This window comes from Nothobranchius furzeri, chromosome 16, assembly GCF_043380555.1.
Source record: "Nothobranchius furzeri strain GRZ-AD chromosome 16, NfurGRZ-RIMD1, whole genome shotgun sequence".
Lineage (NCBI taxonomy): Eukaryota > Metazoa > Chordata > Actinopteri > Cyprinodontiformes > Nothobranchiidae > Nothobranchius > Nothobranchius furzeri.
The window spans coordinates 5181194-5202960 of NC_091756.1; the positions used below are offsets into that span (position 1 = coordinate 5181194).

At 46.1% G+C, this 21767-nt stretch overlaps 1 protein-coding gene across 2 annotated transcripts in view; it reads left to right on the plus strand.

Annotated features, from left to right (window-relative positions):
• The window catches only part of reep3b (receptor accessory protein 3b), a 45556-nt gene that overhangs the window by 4018 nt on the left and 19771 nt on the right, over positions 1–21767 (plus strand). The window contains exons 2-5 of one of the 2 annotated variants that reach the window (XM_054734216.2): positions 17389–17461; positions 18403–18479; positions 20511–20631; positions 20717–20830. In XM_054734216.2, coding sequence (XP_054590191.1) covers positions 17389–17461; positions 18403–18479; positions 20511–20631; positions 20717–20830 — 385 coding nt within the window. The remainder of the gene's footprint in view (positions 1–17388; positions 17462–18402; positions 18480–20510; positions 20632–20716; positions 20831–21767) is intronic. The other variant, XM_054734217.2, reaches the window with a different exon arrangement.

Genomic DNA, 21767 nt, shown 5'->3' on the forward strand with positions numbered 1-21767 from the left:
AGTGATCATCTTGTTTCTTATTTTCTTTTGTCCTGACTTTTATGACAGAATAAAAACAAATAAAATCAACATAAATAGAAAAATCGTCCTAAATAATTGTGATCTCAATTTCAGTCACCATAATCGTGATTATTGTTTTTGCCATAATCGAGCAGCCCTAGTTGCATATAAAAGTATGTAATTGTCGGTGAAGCTTATTAAAAAATTTACTCATTGTTAAAGCTTCAGTGAAGTAGTTCTCAGAATACAAATTTGAAAACTCCTGAGAAATTTTAATAATAAAAGCTTTTATCATATTTATTTAATTGAAGTTGTTTGTAGAAACAAAAAACTTTTTCCAATTTTCCTGGTTCTGGGCACCCCTCCTTTCCACCGGAGCCGTCAACAGCACGTTACTGCAGCAGCACGTCTTGCTCGCGTAAGCTGCTGCTTGGCCCTTCCCACGAGACGCGAAGCAGCAGGGGAGCAGCTGTCACCGACAGAGCACAAAGTCACGCATCATTAGCAAAATCACGCGTGACTTTGTCTGTAAACATAACAACAAGCGGGAGTAATCACTTCAGTAATCAATCTTTCGTCGTCCATTATGGAAAAACAAAGGAGACCGCTTGCTAGGTAATAACTTTCTTTTTTAAAGTAAAGCAACCAGAAGGCAGTACGTTTCTTTATTCTGAAAATCTCGGGAAGCTTCGCTCCGTTTCCGCGTCTGATTTACTGTCTTTCCTTTCCCAAAAATGTCGAATTTGACCCGTTTCAGAGGCGTAGCGATCAACCACCTCGTAACACCTTGGTGGACCAAAACACATATGGCTCCTTACTTCAATGCAGAATGCTGCGGAACGTTGCAACGATGAACTGGATACTTTTTATTAAAGTAAAACTTTGTTTAAAACCCAGCTGCATTATTGTTGGTCCTTTGGATGGTCCATTTTGTTTTGGGTTTTCTTCCTTTTACTAATTAAACAAATACTGTTATCCACGTTCTATACTTACTCTCCGATTGTTCTCCATCTTGGAATGCTAGCAAGCCGTGGCGGCGACGTCTCAAAAACAGTACAAGCCTGAATCTGCAGTTGGCCTGAATCTGCAGTCTCTGGGTCTGCAGCGATACCCTCCTCGTCCAACTTGACGCCGACTTGCTCTGACGTCATGCATACGTAGGCAACAATAACCTTGTGAGATCAAGACAGGCGCAGATTTTTGAGCAAGTCGCTGCAGTTGCTCTCCACCGGCTGCAAAACCTAGGGCTTGACGGGAAACGCCTAGCTCTCACCTGATCTAAGATCTGATTGGTTCACATTTTGTTCCAAACATCTGGTGGTAGAATGAGAAATGTTAGCTGGTCACATGTGTTCTGTAAATTATGTTATGTTGATGACAAGGGTGCCCCCAAGGGGTGGGCCACCCCTAGAAAAGTGCTGACCCCCCAGGAAAAGTCAGTGTTAATAAATCAGATTAATGTTCAGTCAAACCATGTATTGATCTTGTTTATTCAAGACATAATTGTAAAACAAAATAAAAATAACACAATTTATAAGTAAAGAAATGATCAGAATAAAAAAATAAATACATATGTTTCCTCTGCTCACCATTTAAAAAAAGCTTTTATCTCCATAGTATTTTTTTGTGAACACAGCAACAGGTGAATTAACCTAAATTTTTTTTTATTTTAAATGAAATTTGGAATAACATTTCAAATATCTGAAATGTATTTTTCTGAAATGTTTGTGTTTGTAAAATTTAAGTTAAGTGTGTTGGATACGTACTGCTTTTTAGATAAAAATGAATGAAGGAGCAATGCAATACATCGCTACAGGCTAAACTCTCCCAGAGTTACCACAAGGACCAATTTAGTGTGCCACCCCAAAATTAATTTGACCCCATCTTCCACCCCATCAAAATTTTCTGGAGGTGCCCTTGGTTCATGATGACAACTATATAGGCCAAAAAGAGAAGTGTTTTGTGTTATTTTCTCACATTTCCTATAAGCACACTAATACTCTACAGCTGATAACCTTTACTTATTACAGTCATATCTCCATATGCACATGTCTACAATATATGATATCCACAAGCATGTGAGAATGTGTTTCATTTGCCAACAGGCACCTGAATTAAAATAAAAAATTAAACAAGTATGAACTCTAACGCGATAACTTCATCCATCGTCACACGCAAGCTACATTTAATGAAATCTGTCAGACTTAAATGCCGGTTTTCAGCCACTCCTGCTGCGTCCGTCTGCTCTCGTCTCTTTTCCAGGCGAGGTGCTCTAGGGCTGTCACGGTAACCGCAAAAATGAAATATCGCAATATGAAGAAACCCACCGCGCTGCATCATGGGCCACCGCGATTACTGAACTTGGTTCAACTCAATGATGCATGTTGAGAAGGATGGCTGCACTGGTATCAAAACGAAACGTTACTTTGCTCCTTTGGGAGCACTTTGGTTTTCAGTACGTCAGCTGCTGCGCAGCCAGAGTCCTTGGCCGAGACAGAGCTGCCACCAGCGGCAAAAAAATAAATAAATAAACACTCGGAGACCTGCTGAAGTACGGGACAAGCACTGCTTCTGCAACCGTCCCGAAGAGAGTTTGAGCTGAGCTGGAGCTCACTCGCTACCTGCAGGAGGAATGCATCCACCCTAAAGAAACCCCCTGACATGGTGGAGCAACAACCGGGAGAGATTCCCTTTGCTCGCCAGTCGCACGCAAGTACGTGTGCGTTAGTGCAACGAGCGCACCATCCGAGAGGGTTTTCAGTGTTGCTGCAAATGTTGCCACCCCTCTCAGATCCTCTCTCAAACCGTATATGGTTATCATGCTGGTTTTCCTTGTGGGTAATAAGGACGTGACCGAGCTACAGTGGGGCAAAAAAGTATTTAGTCAGCCACCGATTGTGCAAGTTCTCCCACTTAAAATGATGACAGAGGTCAGTAATTTACATCATAGGTACACTTCAACTGTGAGAGACAGAATGTGAAAAAAAAATCCATGAATTCACACGGCAGGATTTTTAAAGAATTTATTTGTAAATCAGGGTGGAAAATAAGTATTTGGTCAATAACAAAAATTCAACTCAGTACTTTGTGCCGACTCCAGCGTGTTAGCCCGGCTGGCTAGTCGGGCTAATGCTCCTGTCGCCAGGGACTTCCGCAATGCTAATTTTGGTCTTCACAACATTCGCTCCCTCTCTGGTAAAGGACATCTCCTCCAAGATACCATCAGTGACCATAAGCTAGACTTTCTTTGTCTGAACGAAACATGGCAACAACCCAGCGATTTCTCACAACTCAATGACTGTACTCCTCCCGGATTTGTTTACCTCTCCAAACCCCGTGGGTCGGGCCGCGGCGGTGGTCTCGCGATACTCTATCGCGAGACTTGGAAGGTCCTTCCCGTAAACCTTCCTCCTCTCACCACTCTGGAATGCCTCGCCTGTCAACTCTCCGGCCCGACCCCCACGATAATTGTCACTGTTTATCGTCCCCCCAAGTTCAGCCCTGAGTTTTTAAATGAACTCTGTGCTCTTTTATCCCATCTGTCCTCCCTTTCCCCAAATGTAATTTTACTTGGTGATTTTAATATTCATATGGACAATATGGCCCTCCCCCTCAGCAAAGACTTCTCCTCATCTTTGGACAGCCTCAGTTTTCATCAATATGCCAATTTTCCCACTCACATTAAAGGTCACACCCTGGATTTAATCTGCTGCTCCGGCCTGACCCCCTCCAACTGTACAGCTGACCCGCTCCCTTTCACGGACCACTTCCTCATCTCCTTTTCTGTTCCCCTCCGTCTCTCCATCATCAAGTCACCACGTATCATTTCTTTTCGTAATATTAAGGACATTGATCTAGCCTCCCTGTCCTCCAGTTTTGCCACCCTGACCCCTAATTTGTCCTCTACTTCCGATGATCTTGTCATTCAGTACAATAACGGTCTGGTTTCTATCCTTAATTCATTTGCTCCCATCAAATCCCGCTCTGTATATTTTACTCGGTCTGCTCCATGGTTCACCCCTGCCCTACGCTCCTTGAAAGCTACCAACCGGAGGCTTGAAAGACTCTACAAGAAAACCGGTCTCACCATCCATAAATACTTATATTCTGCTCAGATTTCTCTCTACAAGGACTCCATCTCCCATGCCAAATCTCAATATTACTCCGGTCTCATCTCGTCCAACTCCAGCAACACTAAGGCATTATTTTCCATCATGAACAGCATTTTTCAGCCTCCCGACTCCTTACCCATCCATCTTTACTCTTCAGAAACCTGTAACTCTCTCCTTCAGTTTTTTAATAAGGTCAATAGAATCCATCTCTCTTTACCTCATTCCTCCCCTCCCTCTCCTGATTTATTTGAACCCACCATTCAGTTCTCCTCCTTTGAACTTCCCCATCCCTCAGAAATATTAGATTACATCACCAAATCCAAACCTTCCACCTGTCAACTGGACCCTATTCCAACAGTTTTAGTTAAATCCTGCCTTTCTTCTCTGCTCCCTTTTATAACGGCCATTATTCATTCCTCACTATCCTCTGGTACGGTCCCATCCCTATTCAAATCCGCTTCAGTCAGCCCTATTCTAAAAAAACCTGGTTTAGATCCCAATGATTTCAATAACCTGCGTCCCATTTCCCATCTTCCCTTCATTTCCAAAGTCCTAGAGAAAACTGTTGCATCTCAGCTCCATTCCCATCTCACCCGCAATAACCTTTATGAACAGTTTCAGTCTGGTTTCCGTCCCCACCACAGCACAGAAACAGCTCTCATCAAGATCACTAACGACCTACTCATTGCTGCTGATTCTGGTTTAATCTCTATTCTTATTCTCCTCGATCTGAGTGCGGCCTTTGACACCATTTCTCATCCCATCCTCCTCAATAGACTCTCTTCCTTAGGCATCACTCACACCCCCCTCAGCTGGTTTCAATCTTACCTTACTGGCCGCTCTCAGTTCATCCAGTTAAAATCCTTTACCTCAGAACCCTGGGGCCCCTCCTCTTCATAGTATATCTCCTCCCTATCGGCAAAATCTTCCGCAAATTCAATATCCAGTTTCACTGCTTTGCGGATGACACCCAGCTCTACATTTCCAGTAAGCCCAACTCAACTCTCCCACCATCCTCCCTTACACTCTGCCTCTCTGAAATCAAATCATGGTTCACCTCTAATTTCCTCAAACTCAACGGCAATAAAACTGAACTTCTTCTAGTTGGCACTAACTCCACCCTCTCAACATCTGACAGCTTTTCTTTAACTATTGACAGCGCCATAGTCTCCCCCTCCCCTCACGTCAAGAGTCTGGGTGTCATTCTTGACAGCTCACTTTCTTTTCAAGCTCACATTAATAACTTAATTCGGTCAGCATACTTCCATCTACGTTCCATTAACCGTCTCCGTCCCTCACTGACCCCTCACACTGCCGCCATTCTCGTCCACAGCCTCGTCACCTCCCGTATCGACTATTGCAATTCACTTCTTTATGGTCTCCCCAACAAACTCCTTCATAAACTGCAAATGGTCCAGAATTCAGCAGCCCGTATTATCACCAGAACCCCTTCCTTTCACCACATCACCCCGGTTCTCCAGCAGCTTCACTGGCTCCCAGTTAAATTCAGGTCCATCTTCAAAATTCTCCTCCATACCTTCAAAGCTATCCACAACCTCTCTCCTCCATATATCTCAGACCTTATAAGTTTTCACACCCCATCCTGTTCACTCAGATCTTCTTCTTCCATCCATCTTGCGGTTCCTTCTGCCCGTCTCGCTACCATGGGGAGCAGAGCTTTCAGCCGCTCTGCTCCCCGTCTCTGGAACTCACTTCCCCCAGACATCAGGAACATCGACAGTTTTACCCTTTTCCAATCAAAACTCAAAACACACATGTTTAAATCTGCTTACAACCTCTGATTTTATTGAACTGTTTCTCTCTTTGTTTTTTTCTTGTTTGGGTTTTATTATTGTTTTATTGTATTTTATTACGTGTTTTCTGTAAAGTGACCTTGGGTGTCCTGAAAGGCGCTTTGAAATAAAATGTATTATTATCCTTGAACCGTCACCTTATCGTGGTGGAGGAGTTTGAGTGCCCTAATGATCCTAGGAGCTATGTTGTCTGGGGCACTTAGTGCCCCTGGTAGGGTCTCCCATGACAAATTGGTCTTAGGTGAAGGGTGAGACAAAGAACGGTTCGAAGGATCTTTCATGGCGGTTAAAACGAAGAGTCGGAGTACCCGGCCCGGAGGGTTACCGGGGTCCCACCCTGGAGCCAGGCCTGGGGTTGGGGCCCGTGAGCGAGTGCCTGGTGGCCGGGCTTTCGCCCATGGGGCCCGGCCGGGCCCAGCCCGAACCGGATACATGGGCTCGTCCAACTGTGGACCCACCACCCGCAGGAGGAACATGAAGGGTCCGGTGCAATGCGAATCGGGTGGCAGACCAAGGCGGGAGCCTTGGCGGTCCAATCCCCGGACAAGAAAACTAGTTTTTGGGACATGGAACGTCACCTCGCTGGCGGGGAAGGAGCCGGAGCTTGTGGCAGAGGTTGAGCGGTACCGGCTAGATATAGTCGGACTCACCTCGACACATTGCATTGGCTCTGGAACCCGAGACCTGGAGAGGGGTTGGACACTCTACTTTGCTGGAGTTGCTCCGGGTGAGAGGCGGAGGGCTGGGGTTGGCTTTTTGTTAGCCCCGAGACTCTCTGCCTGTGTGTTGGGGTTTACCCCGGGGGACAAGAGGGTAGCTTCCTTGCGCCTTCGGGTCGGGGAACGGGTCCTGACTGTTGTTTGTGCTTATGGGCCAAATATCAGTTCAGAGTACCCACCCTTTTTGGAGTCCCTGGGACGAGTGCTAGATAGTGCTCCATCAGGGGACTCCATTGTCCTGCTGGGGGACTTCAATGCTCACGTGGGCAATGACAGCTTGACCTGGAGGGGTGTGATTGGGAGGAACGGCCCACCTAATCTGAACTCGAGCGGTGTTTTGTTATTGGACTTCTGTGCAAGCCGCAGTTTGGCCATAACGAACACCATGTTCGAACATAAGGATGCCCACCGGTACACTTGGTACCAGGGCAGCCTAGGTCACAGGTCGATGATAGATTTTGTAGTCGTATCATCTGACCTGCGGCCGTATGTTTTGGACACCCAAGTGAAGAGAGGGGCGGAGCTGTCAACTGATCACCACCTGGTGGTGAGTTGGATCAGATGGCAAGGGAACGTGCCGCGTAGACCTGGCAGACCCAAACGCATAGTGAGGGTCTGCTGGGAACGCCTGGCAGAAGAACCTGTCAAGACGGTCTTCAACTCCCACCTCCGGCAGAGCTTTGACCACGTCCCGAGAGCAGTGGGGGACATTGAGTCCGAGTGGGCCTTGTTCCACTCTGCGATTGTCGAGGCGGCTGTTGCTAGCTGTGGTCGTAAGGTGGCCGGTGCCAGTCGTGGTGGCAACCCCCGTACCTGCTGGTGGACACCAGAGGTTCGGGGAGCCGTCAGGCTGAAGAAGGAGGCCTACAGGGCGTGGCTGGTCTGTGGGTCTCCGGAGGCAGCAGACAGGTACCGGATAGCCAAGCGGAATGCAGCAGTGGCAGTTGCCGAGGCAAAATCTCGGGCGTGGGAGGAGTTTGGTGAGGCCATGGAGAAAGACTATCGATCGGCTCCAAAGAGGTTCTGGCAAACTGTCCGGCGCCTCAGGAGAGGAAGGCAGCAACTCGCTCACACTGTTTACAGTGGGGATGGGGAGCTGCTGACGTCAACTGAGGCTATAGTCGGACGGTGGAAGGAATACGTTGAGGAGCTCCTCAATCCCACCAATGCGCATTCCGAGGAGGAACCAGAGCTGGGAGGCCTGGGGATGGACTGTCCAATCTCGGGGGCAGAAGTTGCTGAGGTAGTCAAACAACTACACAGCGGTGGAGCCCCGGGGGCGGATGAGGTTCGTCCTGGGTATCTCAAGGCTATGGATGTTGTAGGGCTGTCATGGTTGACACGTCTCTACAACATTGCGTGGTCATCGGGGGCAGTTCCTAGGGAGTGGCAGACCGGGGTGGTGGTCCCCATCTTTAAGAAGGGTGACCTGAGGGTGTGTTCCAACTATAGGGGGATCACACTCCTCAGCCTCCCTGGAAAGGTCTACTCCAAGGTACTGGAGAGGAGGGTCCGATCGATAGTTGAATCTCAGATAGAGGAGGAGCAATGTGGTTTTCGTCCTGGCCGTGGAACTGTGGACCAGCTCTATACCCTTGCAAGGGTGATGGAGGGGGCATGGGAGTTTGCCCAACCAATCCACATGTGCTTTGTGGATTTGGAGAAGGCTTATGACCGTGTCCCCAGGGGCACCCTGTGGGGGACGCTCCAGGAGTATGGGGTGGGTGGCTTTCTGTTAAGGGCCATTCAGTCCCTTTACCAGAGGAGCGTGAGTTTGGTCCGCATAGCCGGTAGTAAGTCAGACCTGTTCCCAGTGAGGGTTGGACTCCGCCAGGGCTGCCCTTTGTCACCGGTTCTGTTCATCACTTTTATGGACAGAGTTCCTAGGCGCAGCCGTGGTGTGGAGTGTGTCGAGTTTGGTGGCAGGAGAATCTCGTCTCTGCTTTTTGCGGATGATGTGGTCCTCCTAGCTTCATCCAGCTCTGACCTTCAGCTCTTGCTGGGTAGGTTCGCGGCCGAATGTGAAGCGGATGGGATGAGGATCAGCACCTCCAAATCTGAGACCATGGTTCTCGACCGGAAAAGGGTGGCTTGCCACCTCCGGGTCGGGGGAGAGGTCCCACCTCAAGTGGAGGAGTTTAAGTATCTCGGGGTCTTGTTCACGAGTGAAGGTAGGAGGGATCGGGAGATCGACAGGCGGATTGGTTCGACGTCTGCAGTGATGCGGACGCTGAGCCGATCTGTCGTGGGGAAGAGGGAGCTGAGCCAGAAAGCCAGGCTCTCGATTTACCGGTCGATCTACGTCCCAATCCTCACCTATGGTCATGAGCTTTGGGTAATGACCGAAAGAACGAGATCGCGGATACAAGCGGCCGAAATGAGTTTCCTCCGTAGGGTGGCCGGGCTCAGCCTTAGAGATAGGGTGAGGAGCTCGGACATTCGGGAGGGACTCGGAGTAGAACCGCTGCTCCTCTGGATCGAAAGGAGCCAGTTGAGGTGGTTTGGGCATCTGGTCAGGATGCCTCCTGGACGCCTCCCCGGGGAGGTGTTTCGGGCATGTCCTGCCGGCAGAAGGCCCCCGGGTCGACCCAGGACACGTTGGAGAGGTTACATCTCCAATCTGGTCCGGGAACGCCTTGGGGTCCTGCCGGAGGAGCTGGTGGACAAGGCCGGGGAGAGGACGGCCTGGAGCTCCCTAGTTGGGATGCTGCCCCCGCGACCCGGACCCGGATAAGCGGAGGAAGACGACGACGATTATTATTATTATTATTATTTGTAACATAACCTTTGTTGGCAATAACAGAGGTCAAACAATTACTATAGGTCTTTACCAGGTTTGCACACACAGTAGCTGGTATTTTGGCCCATTCCTCCATGCAGATCTTCTCGAGAGCAGTGATGTTTTGGGGCTGTCGCCGAGCAACACAGACTTTCAACTCCCTCCACAGATATTCTATGGGGTTGAGGTCTGGAGACTGGCTAGGCCACTCCAGGACTTTCAAATGCTTCTTACGGAGCCACTCCTTTGTTGCCCGGGCGGTGTGTTTGGGATCATTGTCGTGTTGGAAGACCCAGCCACGTTTCATCTTCAAAGCCCTCACTGATGGAAGGAGGTTTAAGCTCAAAATCTCACGATACATGGCCCCATTCATTCTGTCCTTAACACGGATCAGTCGTCCTGTCCCCTTAGCAGAAAAACAGCCCCAAAGCATGATGTTCCCACCCCCATGCTTCACAGTAGGTATGGTGTTCTTGGGACTCCGACTGTCGGAGAAACAAACGTTACTGCGATCTATGTTGTTACTGCCCTTTGATCTGCATTCAGTAAAGTGTTATAAAAGAAGGCACGGCAATTTTTAACCTTTTTTAAATGTGTAAACATTATGTTTAGATAGTACTGCAATAAAAAAAGTGCTGCAATAATATCGCACACCGCAATATTAAGCCACCCTGAATCACCGCAGGGGGAATTCCTCAACCGCTACAGCCCTAGGTGCTGCTCATCTTGGTCAAGGCGCCTGGCCTTGCGAGGCGATGTCTTGCGAGGCCAGGTGCCTTGCTTACGAGGACACTGTCCTTCCTTGGTCAAAGAAAACAGTTAAATGGAACAGACTTGCGTCACGTCACTGCGGCGTCCATGACGGTCACGTTACGTCAAGTGACATGGGAGATAATGTTATATTTTATACATTTATTAGTTTCAGTATAAACATATAACGAGCCTTTTGCTTTTTAAATTGTGTATATGTTTATTAAATTAAATATATGAGTGAGTTACTACCCGCTAGCCACCGAAGCTGCAACTGCTAAGCAACTAACCAACTACAGATAACTTCTTTGGTTCTAAATTTGCCCCGAAGTAGCCGCCAGCTTTTGATCCGCCATCCTTTTGAAAATACTGTGGTGTATTTAGGGCTGCTCAATTAATCGAATTTTAATCACGATTACGATCTGAGTTTTGAACGATTATAAAAAACAAAACAAGCCGATTATTTGCTCCTCCCGCTTGCGCTGCCCTGAGTTGCAAATGAAGCACTCCTCCCACAGTGTTGCCAACATAGTGACTTTCACGCTATTTCTAGCAGCTTTTCAGACCACCTTCTTGACTTTTTAACTTAAAAGTACCTAGCGAACACCTCAGAAACATCTCTGGTAACCCTTAGCTACTTTCTGGATAACTGTCGTCGACGTTTCCTGCAGGTTAGCTAAACACTCCGCCTGTGCTCCGGACCGTTCTTCAGGACATTAGGAAAGGGAATGATGTAGTAATGTGTCAGTCGCTAAAGAAACAGCTCTCAGAGCCGGCTCCCTGTTGGATTAACCAGAGTGAGTGACACACCTTCCACACCTGCGGATTCCTGAGCCGCTAAAAACGGCTAAATGTGCGCGTGCGGCGCGCTAAACACGCGTGCAGCTTGCCCCTGATTGCTGTGAAACCGGTTTTGGGGGGTGGGGGGTGCAGCTGTGGTTGGGACAATTATTACATTAACTGATGGACTTGTGAATAAATAGTTTATAAATAAGGTAGAAATAAGTTCCTCACGCTGATAAATAATAACTAATCTCTCTGAGGACACGGTGCTAGTGCACACTCCTACAGCACCTTGACACGACTTCAATAAATGTTATGCAACATTTTGTGCACATCAATTTATTTGCATTTATTTGTTATAAATGCCACTGTATAATTTTTTTTTTCTGTATTTGCAAGATATTGGTATTTGGGTCTGTACTGGTTAGACTTAAATGAGTTAAACCAAGGTCTATAGCCCTTGGGTCATAAACTATGAGCTATAAGTATATTGGTCTTTTTATACTGGGAATCAGGAGTTATTTTAGTGATCATCTTGTTTCTTATTTAATTTTGTCCTGATTGTGCCCTGAGCAATTTTATGACTGAATAAAAACAATTGAAATCAACATAAATTGAAAAATCGTCCTAAATAATCGTGATCTCAATTTCAGTCACCATAATCGTGATTATTATTTTTGCCATAATCGAGCAGCCCTAGGTGTATTGTGGGTCATTTTTGACCAAGGCTAGGCTACAAGACGCCTCTCGTGTATCCTTGCACAGCTAGCTAAATGCAAAACACACGCCTCTGTAGAACATGAACATTGGAACACGTCTTGGCGGCTCCTGATGACGTATCTCCTAGGCAACCGGGGCGGGGCCAAGACATCAAGGCAAGGTTCCTTGGCATTGAGAGACACCCCCAGTTTCAATATGAGTATAGGGAACCTAAGTCACTTCCGCACCATGGACTGTGCATATGATAACTATCCGAACTGCGTATATAATAACCACATACCCCTTTAGCTGCCTGTAATTGATTGAATGCTCTAAAGCATTCAAACTATAGTGATCTTGTTTCTCTTTATAGTTAGTTAGTTAGTTAGTTAGTTTATTATTCTGCTTCCTTACGTTTTTGGCATTTAAAGGGACTTTACGGAGTTTTGAATTTTTATGCTCGTGATTGCCCCCTCAGGCCAAAAGCGTAACAGCAGCTTCAATAGTAGGCTCGTGCACGAGGCACGCATGCTGTACGTGCACACTCCTTAACGAAAATAACAGCTGAGACAGTCAGCTCCGCATGTGTGTGTGTGGGTGTGTGGGTGTGTGTGTGGCCAGGAGGACAGAGGACAGGAGAAGGCGCAGCTTATTAATTAAATAATTTGGGTCTGTAACTTTATCTTTAGCACAGCCGACAAAGGTTTAAGATGGGCCAGTCCTCCTGCATGCTCTTGAAAAATTGTTCCAAAATGAAAGTTGAACCCACATCTTTTTTTATCTGTGAATTCAATGCCGTTCGGCGAGTCTCAAATAAAAATTTGGGCAGCTTACTGTAAAAAAATATACCATTAATGTAAAAAAGAAACTCTAAATAAATTATGTTCCCATCCAGAATCGAACCCGGGTCTTCTGCACAAAAGTCTGACGTCTTACCAGGCGAGCTACCGCGCCAGTGACGTCACTTGTATCTGTACCAATTAAGAACGGTTTGGAGGGCTATGCCTGAGCGTGAACGCACATGAAGCAGCCTGCTCGACCCGAGCATCTCTCTTTTTCTGTGATTTTACAGAAAAAATGCCAGGGCTCATTCTACAGGACCAGGGCATTGCAGGAGAATGTATGAAGAAGAAATGTATTATTTCTATACATGTTTTGGCTGTCAAACTTCAATAATGCCCATTTACATTATTTAATTTGATTAAAACATAAAAAATAAATCACACTTCTGATTATATATTAGCTCTAAAGCATAAAAATCATAAAAAGCCTCTGCTCCTGCCTACGTGTGTCTTCCTGCTTTATATCATGGGAAATGTATTATTTCTATACATGTTTTGGCTGTCAAACTTCCATAATGCCCCTTTAACTACTTCCACAGTTCTTCAACTATTTACACAATTTTGGTATCAAAATGTTCAGCTCGTTCAGCTTATGCCGGCAATGACTTTTGGTATTAAAATATGTTATACTTTTTGAGATATTCAGCTTTTTTTGCGATTTTTGGCCCCATTGAAATGAATAGGATTGCTCAATTTTCAGCTAAATCCAATCACTAACCCTAACCCTAACCTTTTGAACTCTTACTCTTATAGGTTAACTTTAACCTAGAGACTTCATTCAAGTTTCAACAAACTCACAAGACTTTCAGCTATTACTGGTTAAAAAATCTGTTACAGTTTTTCTAAAATCACAGGTAGAAGTTGAGGTACAGCTTGAGATTTTAAAAAAAAAATCACAAAAATTATAATGGGCAGAGATAGGAGCAATGACCCTCCTTTGCTCCATTTCTAGCATTGTCCTGAGAAAACCGTAAGTCCGATTGAAATGAGCAGCTAACGGATATACCTTTGTTTTGAGCTGTCGTTTTGTTCATTTGTTTGAGAATATTCAAAATAAAAAAAATGTCTCTCACCACTCTAAACTGAAAATTCCACACTAACTTTTGACCTTCACATTTTCTGGAAACAACTCTTTCCAACACCTAGACCGTTTGGAGTACTGAAACAAATTATCTCAAAAAGTAGGAATTTTTGTCAGCTTTTCAGAATGGGTTTAATTTTGTCCTCAAGTGTTACGGTTCTTTCTCTACAAGCCTCAGAAGGAGGAGACACCCTGATTCTCGTCTCTCGTCTCGTCTTCCTCCGCTTATCCGGGTCCGGGTCGCGGGGGCAGCATCCCAACTAGGGAGCTCCAGGCCGTCCTCTCCCCGGCCTTGTCCACCAGCTCCTCCGGCAGGACCCCAAGGCGTTCCCGGACCAGATTGGAGATGTAACCTCTCCAACGTGTCCTGGGTCGACCCGGGGGCCTTCTGCCGGCAGGACATGCCCGAAACACCTTCCCGGGGAGGCGTCCAGGAGGCATCCTGACCAGATGCCCAAACCACCTCAACTGGCTCCTTTCGATCCGGAGGAGCAGCGGTTCTACTCCGAGTCCCTCCCGAATGTCCGAGCTCCTCACCCTATCTCTAAGGCTGAGCCCGGCCACCCTACGGAGGAAACTCATTTCGGCCGCTTGTATCCGCGATCTCGTTCTTTCGGTCATTACCCAAAGCTCATGACCATAGGTGAGGATTGGGACGTAGATCGACCGGTAAATCGAGAGCCTGGCTTTCTGGCTCAGCTCCCTCTTCCCCACGACAGATCGGCTCAGCGTCCGCATCACTGCAGACGCCGAGCCAATCCGCCTGTCGATCTCCCGATCCCTCCTACCCTCACTCGTGAACAAGACCCCGAGATACTTAAACTCCTCCACTTGAGGTAGGACCTCTCCCCCGACCCGGAGGTGGCAAGCCACCCTTTTCCGGTCGAGAACCATGGTCTCAGATTTGGAGGTGCTGATCCTCATCCCAGCCGCTTCACATTCGGCCGCGAACCTACCCAGCAAGAGCTGAAGGTCAGAGCTGGATGAAGCTAGGAGGACCACATCATCCGCAAAAAGCAGAGACGAGATTCTCCTGCCACCAAACTCGACACACTCCACACCACGGCTGCGCCTAGGAACTCTGTCCATAAAAGTGATGAACAGAACCGGTGACAAAGGGCAGCCCTGGCGGAGTCCAACCCTCACTGGGAACAGGTCCGACTTACTACCGGCTATGCGGACCAAACTCACGCTCCTCTGGTAAAGGGACTGAATGGCCCTTAACAGAAAGCCACCCACCCCATACTCCTGGAGCGTCCCCCACAGGGTGCCCCTGGGGACACGGTCATAAGCCTTCTCCAAATCCACAAAGCACATGTGGATTGGTTGGGCAAACTCCCATGCCCCCTCCATCACCCTTGCAAGGGTATAGAGCTGGTCCACAGTTCCACGGCCAGGACGAAAACCACATTGCTCCTCCTCTATCTGAGATTCAACTATCGATCGGACCCACCCTGATTCTGTCTCTTTGAAACCCATGTTAAAGGAACAGAGATTTTCTCCTCAGATCGGCTTCAGACAGCTAAAATGTTCTCGTCTTAGCTTCAAGACAATTCATGGTAGGCACATAAAAATTCACACAGATGACCATCAAAGCCTTCTGCTGCTCACTATTTTTGAATTTTTCCAATAGGTGCAGCAGTTTTTGAATGGCGATAAGACGTGTCAGAGGTCTGAAATGACATCCGAACAGCTGAGCACTGTTAAATGCATGATATATGAAATATTGACACAAATTTCCACTGACCAACATCTTCAGTTTTGTTGTTGGTATTATATTTTGTGGGCTACAAGCCCCAGAAGGAGGACTGTGCCAGCTTTCATCCATTTAAACCCCTTTAAAAAAAGGCACCTGTGGCGGACAGACAGCTGAAATGTTCCCCTCGTATATTCTAGAACATTTGTGGTAGGCACACAAGACTCCACACAAAGCCTTATGCTGCTCACGCTTTTTGAATTTTTCAGTTCGGTGCAGTATTTTTCGAATGGTGATGAGAAGTTTGACAGGTCCAATTTCACTTCTGAAGGACAGATTTAAAGGCTTCTCTCATTACAGCTGCAGGCCTCCAACAGCCGGGGGAAAAGGCGGGAAAACAGTGCTGCTCTCTGATTGGTTGAGTGTTCCATCATTTTCTATACACTTAAAACTAGCAGCATAGCTGACATTTTAACACTAGTCAGAAGGCAGGAACCGCCCCCTCCTCCTTCGCTGCTCTCTCATTGACTGAGAGTTTTCAATTGTCTTCACACAAAAACACACAAAAACAAACTATCAGTGATGAACAAGAATCTGCTTCTAGACCTACGGAAGGAGAAAAAAAAGGGACACAACAACAATACATCAGGAGCAAGCTATCACTGCGTCAACCTGATGAGGAAATATAAAATCAACATTGTTTTACTGAACAATCAAACGATAATAAATCACAGTGCATTTAGTGCCAACACAGCTTTAAGACATGTGTTGAAAATGCCCAAGTCCATACTTATGAGAGCACCATGTGAGCTCCTGTGTGTACACATGCTTGTTTATGTAAGGTTTCTCTATAGGATATTTCTTTCAGCGTACTTTCCATGTAATGCCCTCACAGACCACTAGCGGTACGTGTAGCCCTGGTTGGGAATCACTCTACCACACAACGCAAAACTCACCCCGATCTCAGATTCTCAAAACTGTCAAAAATATGTGTGTGCCTGGCTTTAATCTAACTCCCATACACCCTGCAGGACCCCTCTCCCTTCACACACACACACACACACACACACACACACACACACACACACACACACACACACACACACACACACACACACGCACACGCACACACACACACAAGGATAAAGAGCTGGTCCTGTGTTCCACAGCCTGAACAAAAATCACATTGCTCCTCCTGAATCCGAGGTTTGACAGTCTGACCCACCCTCCTCATGTGTGTGTGTGTGTGTTTGTGCCATGTCTTTGTTAAAATACTGGTGAATAAACCCTGAATTTGTCTTTACAGGTCGTCTGTAGTTACAAGATCCCTCCAGCTCTTCACAAAGCTGTCCTTAACCCTTTGATGCATGAATAATGAAATCTTCAACCACGATTTTTTAAACAATTTTTTTCATTCATATTTAGGTGTGAATGAAACAAATTTCAACAAATATCTTTTGTAAAATTTTGTTAATTTACAAATAGTTTATTACATGTCCAACTCAGGGGACAGTGTGCGTTCTGAACATGAAATGTGTTGGCTTGACTTGCTGAAGCACAAATGGAGGGGCTCACATGCAATAAAGTCTTCAACAGCTGTGCTTAATAGCAAAAATAAATAAATAACAATTTTGAGTACCTGTCCACTGTAGTGACCATTATGCACCAAAGGGTTAAAATAAACTGAACAGAAATCCAGATGCATGAGACCATTCCCTAACTCTTTTGCTCACATTTTCTTAAGGCAGGATGTAGTGTTTCCCATATGGGGCTGAACTAGGTTTTCATCAGCACTGCAGCAGGTCTTGGTAACTGAGCCGGACCAGACGTGGAGGCTCTAGATTCCCTCAAGCCACTGCTGTGCTGAAAAGTAAAGTGGAAACTCTGAGTCAATATGATTCTCTGCTTCTTTTAGGACATAGCTGGACTATTATGGGATGTAAATAATTGCTCCAAACGTTCTGCAGAGCTAGGTGGTTCATCTGAACTAGAACTTGGTGAATGAGGCATCAGAGTTTCAGAATTGCTTGTTTTCATCACACCTGTGTGGATGTTCGTGAATGTGATGCTAACATGATGCTAAATGATGACAACTTGTGTTTTCTCTCACCAGGCTGCTTTTTGGGACTCTCTATCCTGCATATTACTCCTATAAAGCCGTCAAAACCAAAAACGTCAAAGAATATGTAAGTTCACACTCAGGAGTAACAAGCATGTCTGCTATTCTTCCTGGGGACCTTTTTATACAACCCCAAAAACAATGTTTACATCAAATAGATAAAAAGACAAAAATAAATAAATAAAACATAAAAACACTAAAAATACAGAAACAAGTCCACCCCACCAAATGCTTACCATAACAGATATAATTTTACCATCCCAAGGCTTCCATTGTATTATATACTTATAAGACCAATAGACAATCATTCATATTGGGAGGGGGGGTTATAGTCCCAGGCCTATAGCCTTTGTAGTATGGCTCAGCCTGATAGCTGATTGCTCCAGGTGGAGCTGATGTTAAAACCACTGACTGGAGGTAGCTGGGAGTGGCTGCTGGTGACATGACCGACACTTGTATAGCACCTTTCAGAGTCAGAGAACTCCTAAGGCTTTACACTACAGTGTATCATTTATCTATTCACACACTGGTGGCAATGAGCTACAATGTAGCCACAGCTACCCTCTGCCTTCTAGGCTGTGACACTTAACGTGAGACGGAGGCCAAGGCCTTTCCTGGAGCAAGCAGAAGACAAGGCCATTGACGGTTCATCTGCTACTCATCAAAAAAACTGACATGCCCCTATTTATTCATAATTTTGAGTTTTAATTGAATCTAAACGGATCAATTATGAAGCAATTTACCCCTAAAACCCTGTAAACCAAAATGAACTAGGCTGTAAACAAGTTTATTCCTGCTGTTAAGTTATCATTTTTAACATGGGAGTCGATGAGAACTTGCTCTTTTCTGGTACCCGCCTGTAGTGGACTAGGAGGGAACTGCAGTTTTTTTTCAGTCACATGTAAAAATACATTTAAACCTTGTGTGTGTGTGTGTGTGTGTGTGTGTGTGTGTGTGTGTGTGTGTGTGTGTGTGTGTGTGTGTGTGTGTGTGTGTGTGTGTGTGTAGGTGCGGTGGATGATGTACTGGATCGTATTTGCTCTGTACACTGTCGTGGAGACTATCACAGACTTGACAGTGGCATGGTGAGTCACAAGGTACTACTAGAGATTAGCGATGTATCGGCATCAGCCATTGTTAGTCATTTTTTAACATATCAGTTCAATTAGTAAATATCTGTAGTGTGAGTGTGTAATAATACTATTGCGCCACAAGGTGTGCACCAGCACCAAAAGAGCAGACATGAAAAAGATGATGAGTGTTTAGCTACTCTATGGGGGTCCAGGGACATGCTCCGCTGGTAGAAAATTTCAGCCACAGATCTCTCTGAAGAACACAACATTGACGGCTTCAGCAACGCTGTGCCACTCTGTGGATTTTCTCATATTTGTTTTGCAAAAGCACTTCCTTTCATTTCTCCACCTCACCCACAAGTACCTCAATTTCTGCTTCGGTGAAATTGCGCTTCTGTGACTTGCTGTCGCCATTGTTAATGGTGAAATGCTGCAACAAGCCGGCTTATGTATATGCATGAGATCCACAAGGCACTTTGCATTGACTATTTATGGCAGTAAGTGGGCGTGGTGAGGACGGCATGTGACTAAAATGCAGCTGAGAAACATTCTCGTTAGTCTCCAATTTATGAAGCGGAGATTGCGTGCAGCTGTGCGTACTCCATGTTTCCTTGTGCACATGTAGTCATAAGTTCACTTTTTTTTATCTGCTAACGTGTTTACCGCAGATGAGAGACCCTCCATGAAATGCTTTTGCCAGCTCATCCTGCTGAGCTGTATGTTTTTTAGTCTCCCTCTCTGTCAGCTCACGGAAGAACAGCATCATTACCATTCATCTCCCTGGCTCCCTCTCTTACCCGAGCATCTCCTGCACAGTAGCCAGATGTGTGTCACCCTTTTTTCACCTTCCTGGAAAAAAAGAAACATGGAGGGTGGAGATATAATTAACACACAAGTGCCAAATAATACATTATATTCAAATTCTGTGGAATGAGATGTTTGTACCAAGTCTGGGGTGGCAATGGGTGCTGGCTGGTAGTAGTTTGTAGGTGCAGTGTAGATGGTGAAGCTGAAGGAATAAATATTTTACAAATAAACCATTTTAATGACCACAGAGATTGCACATTTGCACATGTAAAAAGACTGTTCTATACCTGGTGTGGGGTGGCAGAGGCTGCCAGCAGCTGGCTGAAAGAAGTTGATGCCTCTGCAGACGCTGGCTCTGGTGAAGCAGCTGGATGGATAAACATTTAAGAGTAAAGTTATAAAAAAAACCTTAACATGGTTTCCGCTGTATGTATTTTGTCGTGGCGCAACATTTAGTCGTCCTGGGACTGGAGGCTAGGAGTGGGAGCTGGCCGTCTGGTAGGGGTTTGGAGTGGTGGGATGCTTGTCGGGGGGCTTAAGATTTTTGGCATTTGTCTGATTGATCCCAGTGGCTGCCTGGTGGGATCTGAGTCCCGGGCTCTGTTGGGTCGCCGGCAAAGCTAGTTGCCCCTGGGTTCCGGGCTCAGCTGGCTTGGGTGGGGGAGGCAGCGGGTGGGCCTGTGGGCTTGCCGCTTTTATCTCCCAGGACATTCCTGGCTGCTGGTTGTGACCCCCCGGGGCAATTCTGTGCGCCTCTTGAGAGGGGGCTGGGGCTTCTCTGTTTTCAGTCTCCCTGGGGTCCCTGTGCTCTGGGGCAGCTCCTGGATCTCTGGGACTTGGAGCTCCCTCCATCTCCTACACATCTTTGGGGGGCAGATCTGTGGCCCCTCACACTCTCTATTGGATGCTCCTATAGAGAAACCTTACACAAACAAGCGCGTGTACGCACACAGGTGCTCACATGGTGCTCCCATAAGTATGGACTTGGGCATTTTCAACACATGTCTTAAGGCTGTGGTTGGCACTAAATGCACTGTGATTTATTATCGTGATTGTTCAGTAAAACAATGTTGATTTTATATTTCCTTTGTTTTTGTCTCTTTGCAGGTCGAACTAGACCCTTATTCATCATTGCTGATCAAATCGTTTATTTTTGCATTTTCCAACACGACAATGATCCAAAACACATCTAAAGCTACTGCTGGTTGTATTACAGAGTGTCTACTGTGTGTGCAGGTTTCCTCTGTACTATGAGCTGAAGATAGCTTTTGTCATCTGGCTGCTGTCCCCCTACACTAGAGGAGCAAGCCTCATCTACAGGAAGTGTCTGCATCCTCTGCTGTCCTCCAGAGAGAGAGTAAGACCCTCCGTCCACCCACAGTACATTTAACCTTTGAATGTCTACATCTAACCCTAAAACGCTCCTGGTTGTCTCCATCAAGGAAATAGATGAATATATAGTCCAGGCCAAAGAGAAGAGCTATGAGACCATGGTGAACTTTGGGAAGCAGGGACTGAGCATTGCAGCAACCGCTGCGGTCAGCGCTGCTGTCAAGGCAAGTGTTGGTGGGACCTCCTCATGGACGTCCTTTTAAGTCTCTACTGATGTTCTATGTCGTGTCTGTCTCCACTGCGTGGACACATTCTTAAGCTTTGCTCTGAAAGTCCAGCAATTAATGTAATTCATCATGAAGTTTCAGCGTATTCATTCAAACAACCCCAGAGCAATTCTACCTTTGTACTAATTATACTTGCATTCAGTGAATGTTGTGCGATTCTCGATACTTCACCCACATGAAACGGCTTTAAAACACAAAACCGGTCCGTATGTCCGGGTTTCTTCTGCTTCTGCTGCTTTCGCCAAGGATGTTCCTCCTGATCTACTATGGTAATCCATTGTGTTATTCCTTCCTTCTATTGCCAGTGGCAAAAAAAAAAAAAGTACCTGCCCCGTAACCGGAGGGTTACAGGTTCAAACCCTGTCTGTTGCAGTCGTTGGGTATTTGGGCAAGACATGTAACCCTCCTTGTCTGCTGGTTGTGGTCAGAGGGACTAGCGGAGCCTGTGCTTGACAGCATCACCACTGTCGGCGTGTCCCAAGACCAGCAGTGTGTGAATGTGTGTTTGTGAATTATTGACTGATTTTGTTGTGGGGTGTTCTAAAAGCTCCCAAGGCGCAATGTCAAATTCAAGCCATTCTTTTTTATTCTTAAGAGTTTATTTCTTATTCCAGATCCCTTTAAAGACACATTTTGCAACTTTTACACCTTAAAATAACGTTTTATGAAAGGTTTTGGCAGCATACTATCGTCAATTATGTTCATTTTCAGAGCTGCGATAGTGCTATGGGGTCCCATACCTGTTAGCCACACAATAAAGTTTGAATGGCTTCGTCTGGGCTGTTACCACATTCAAACAAGAATAACTGTTGGGGGCGCCAGAGCTTCATTTGAGCTTGTCTTATTTTAAAAGGACTTGTTCCGTTAACTGTCT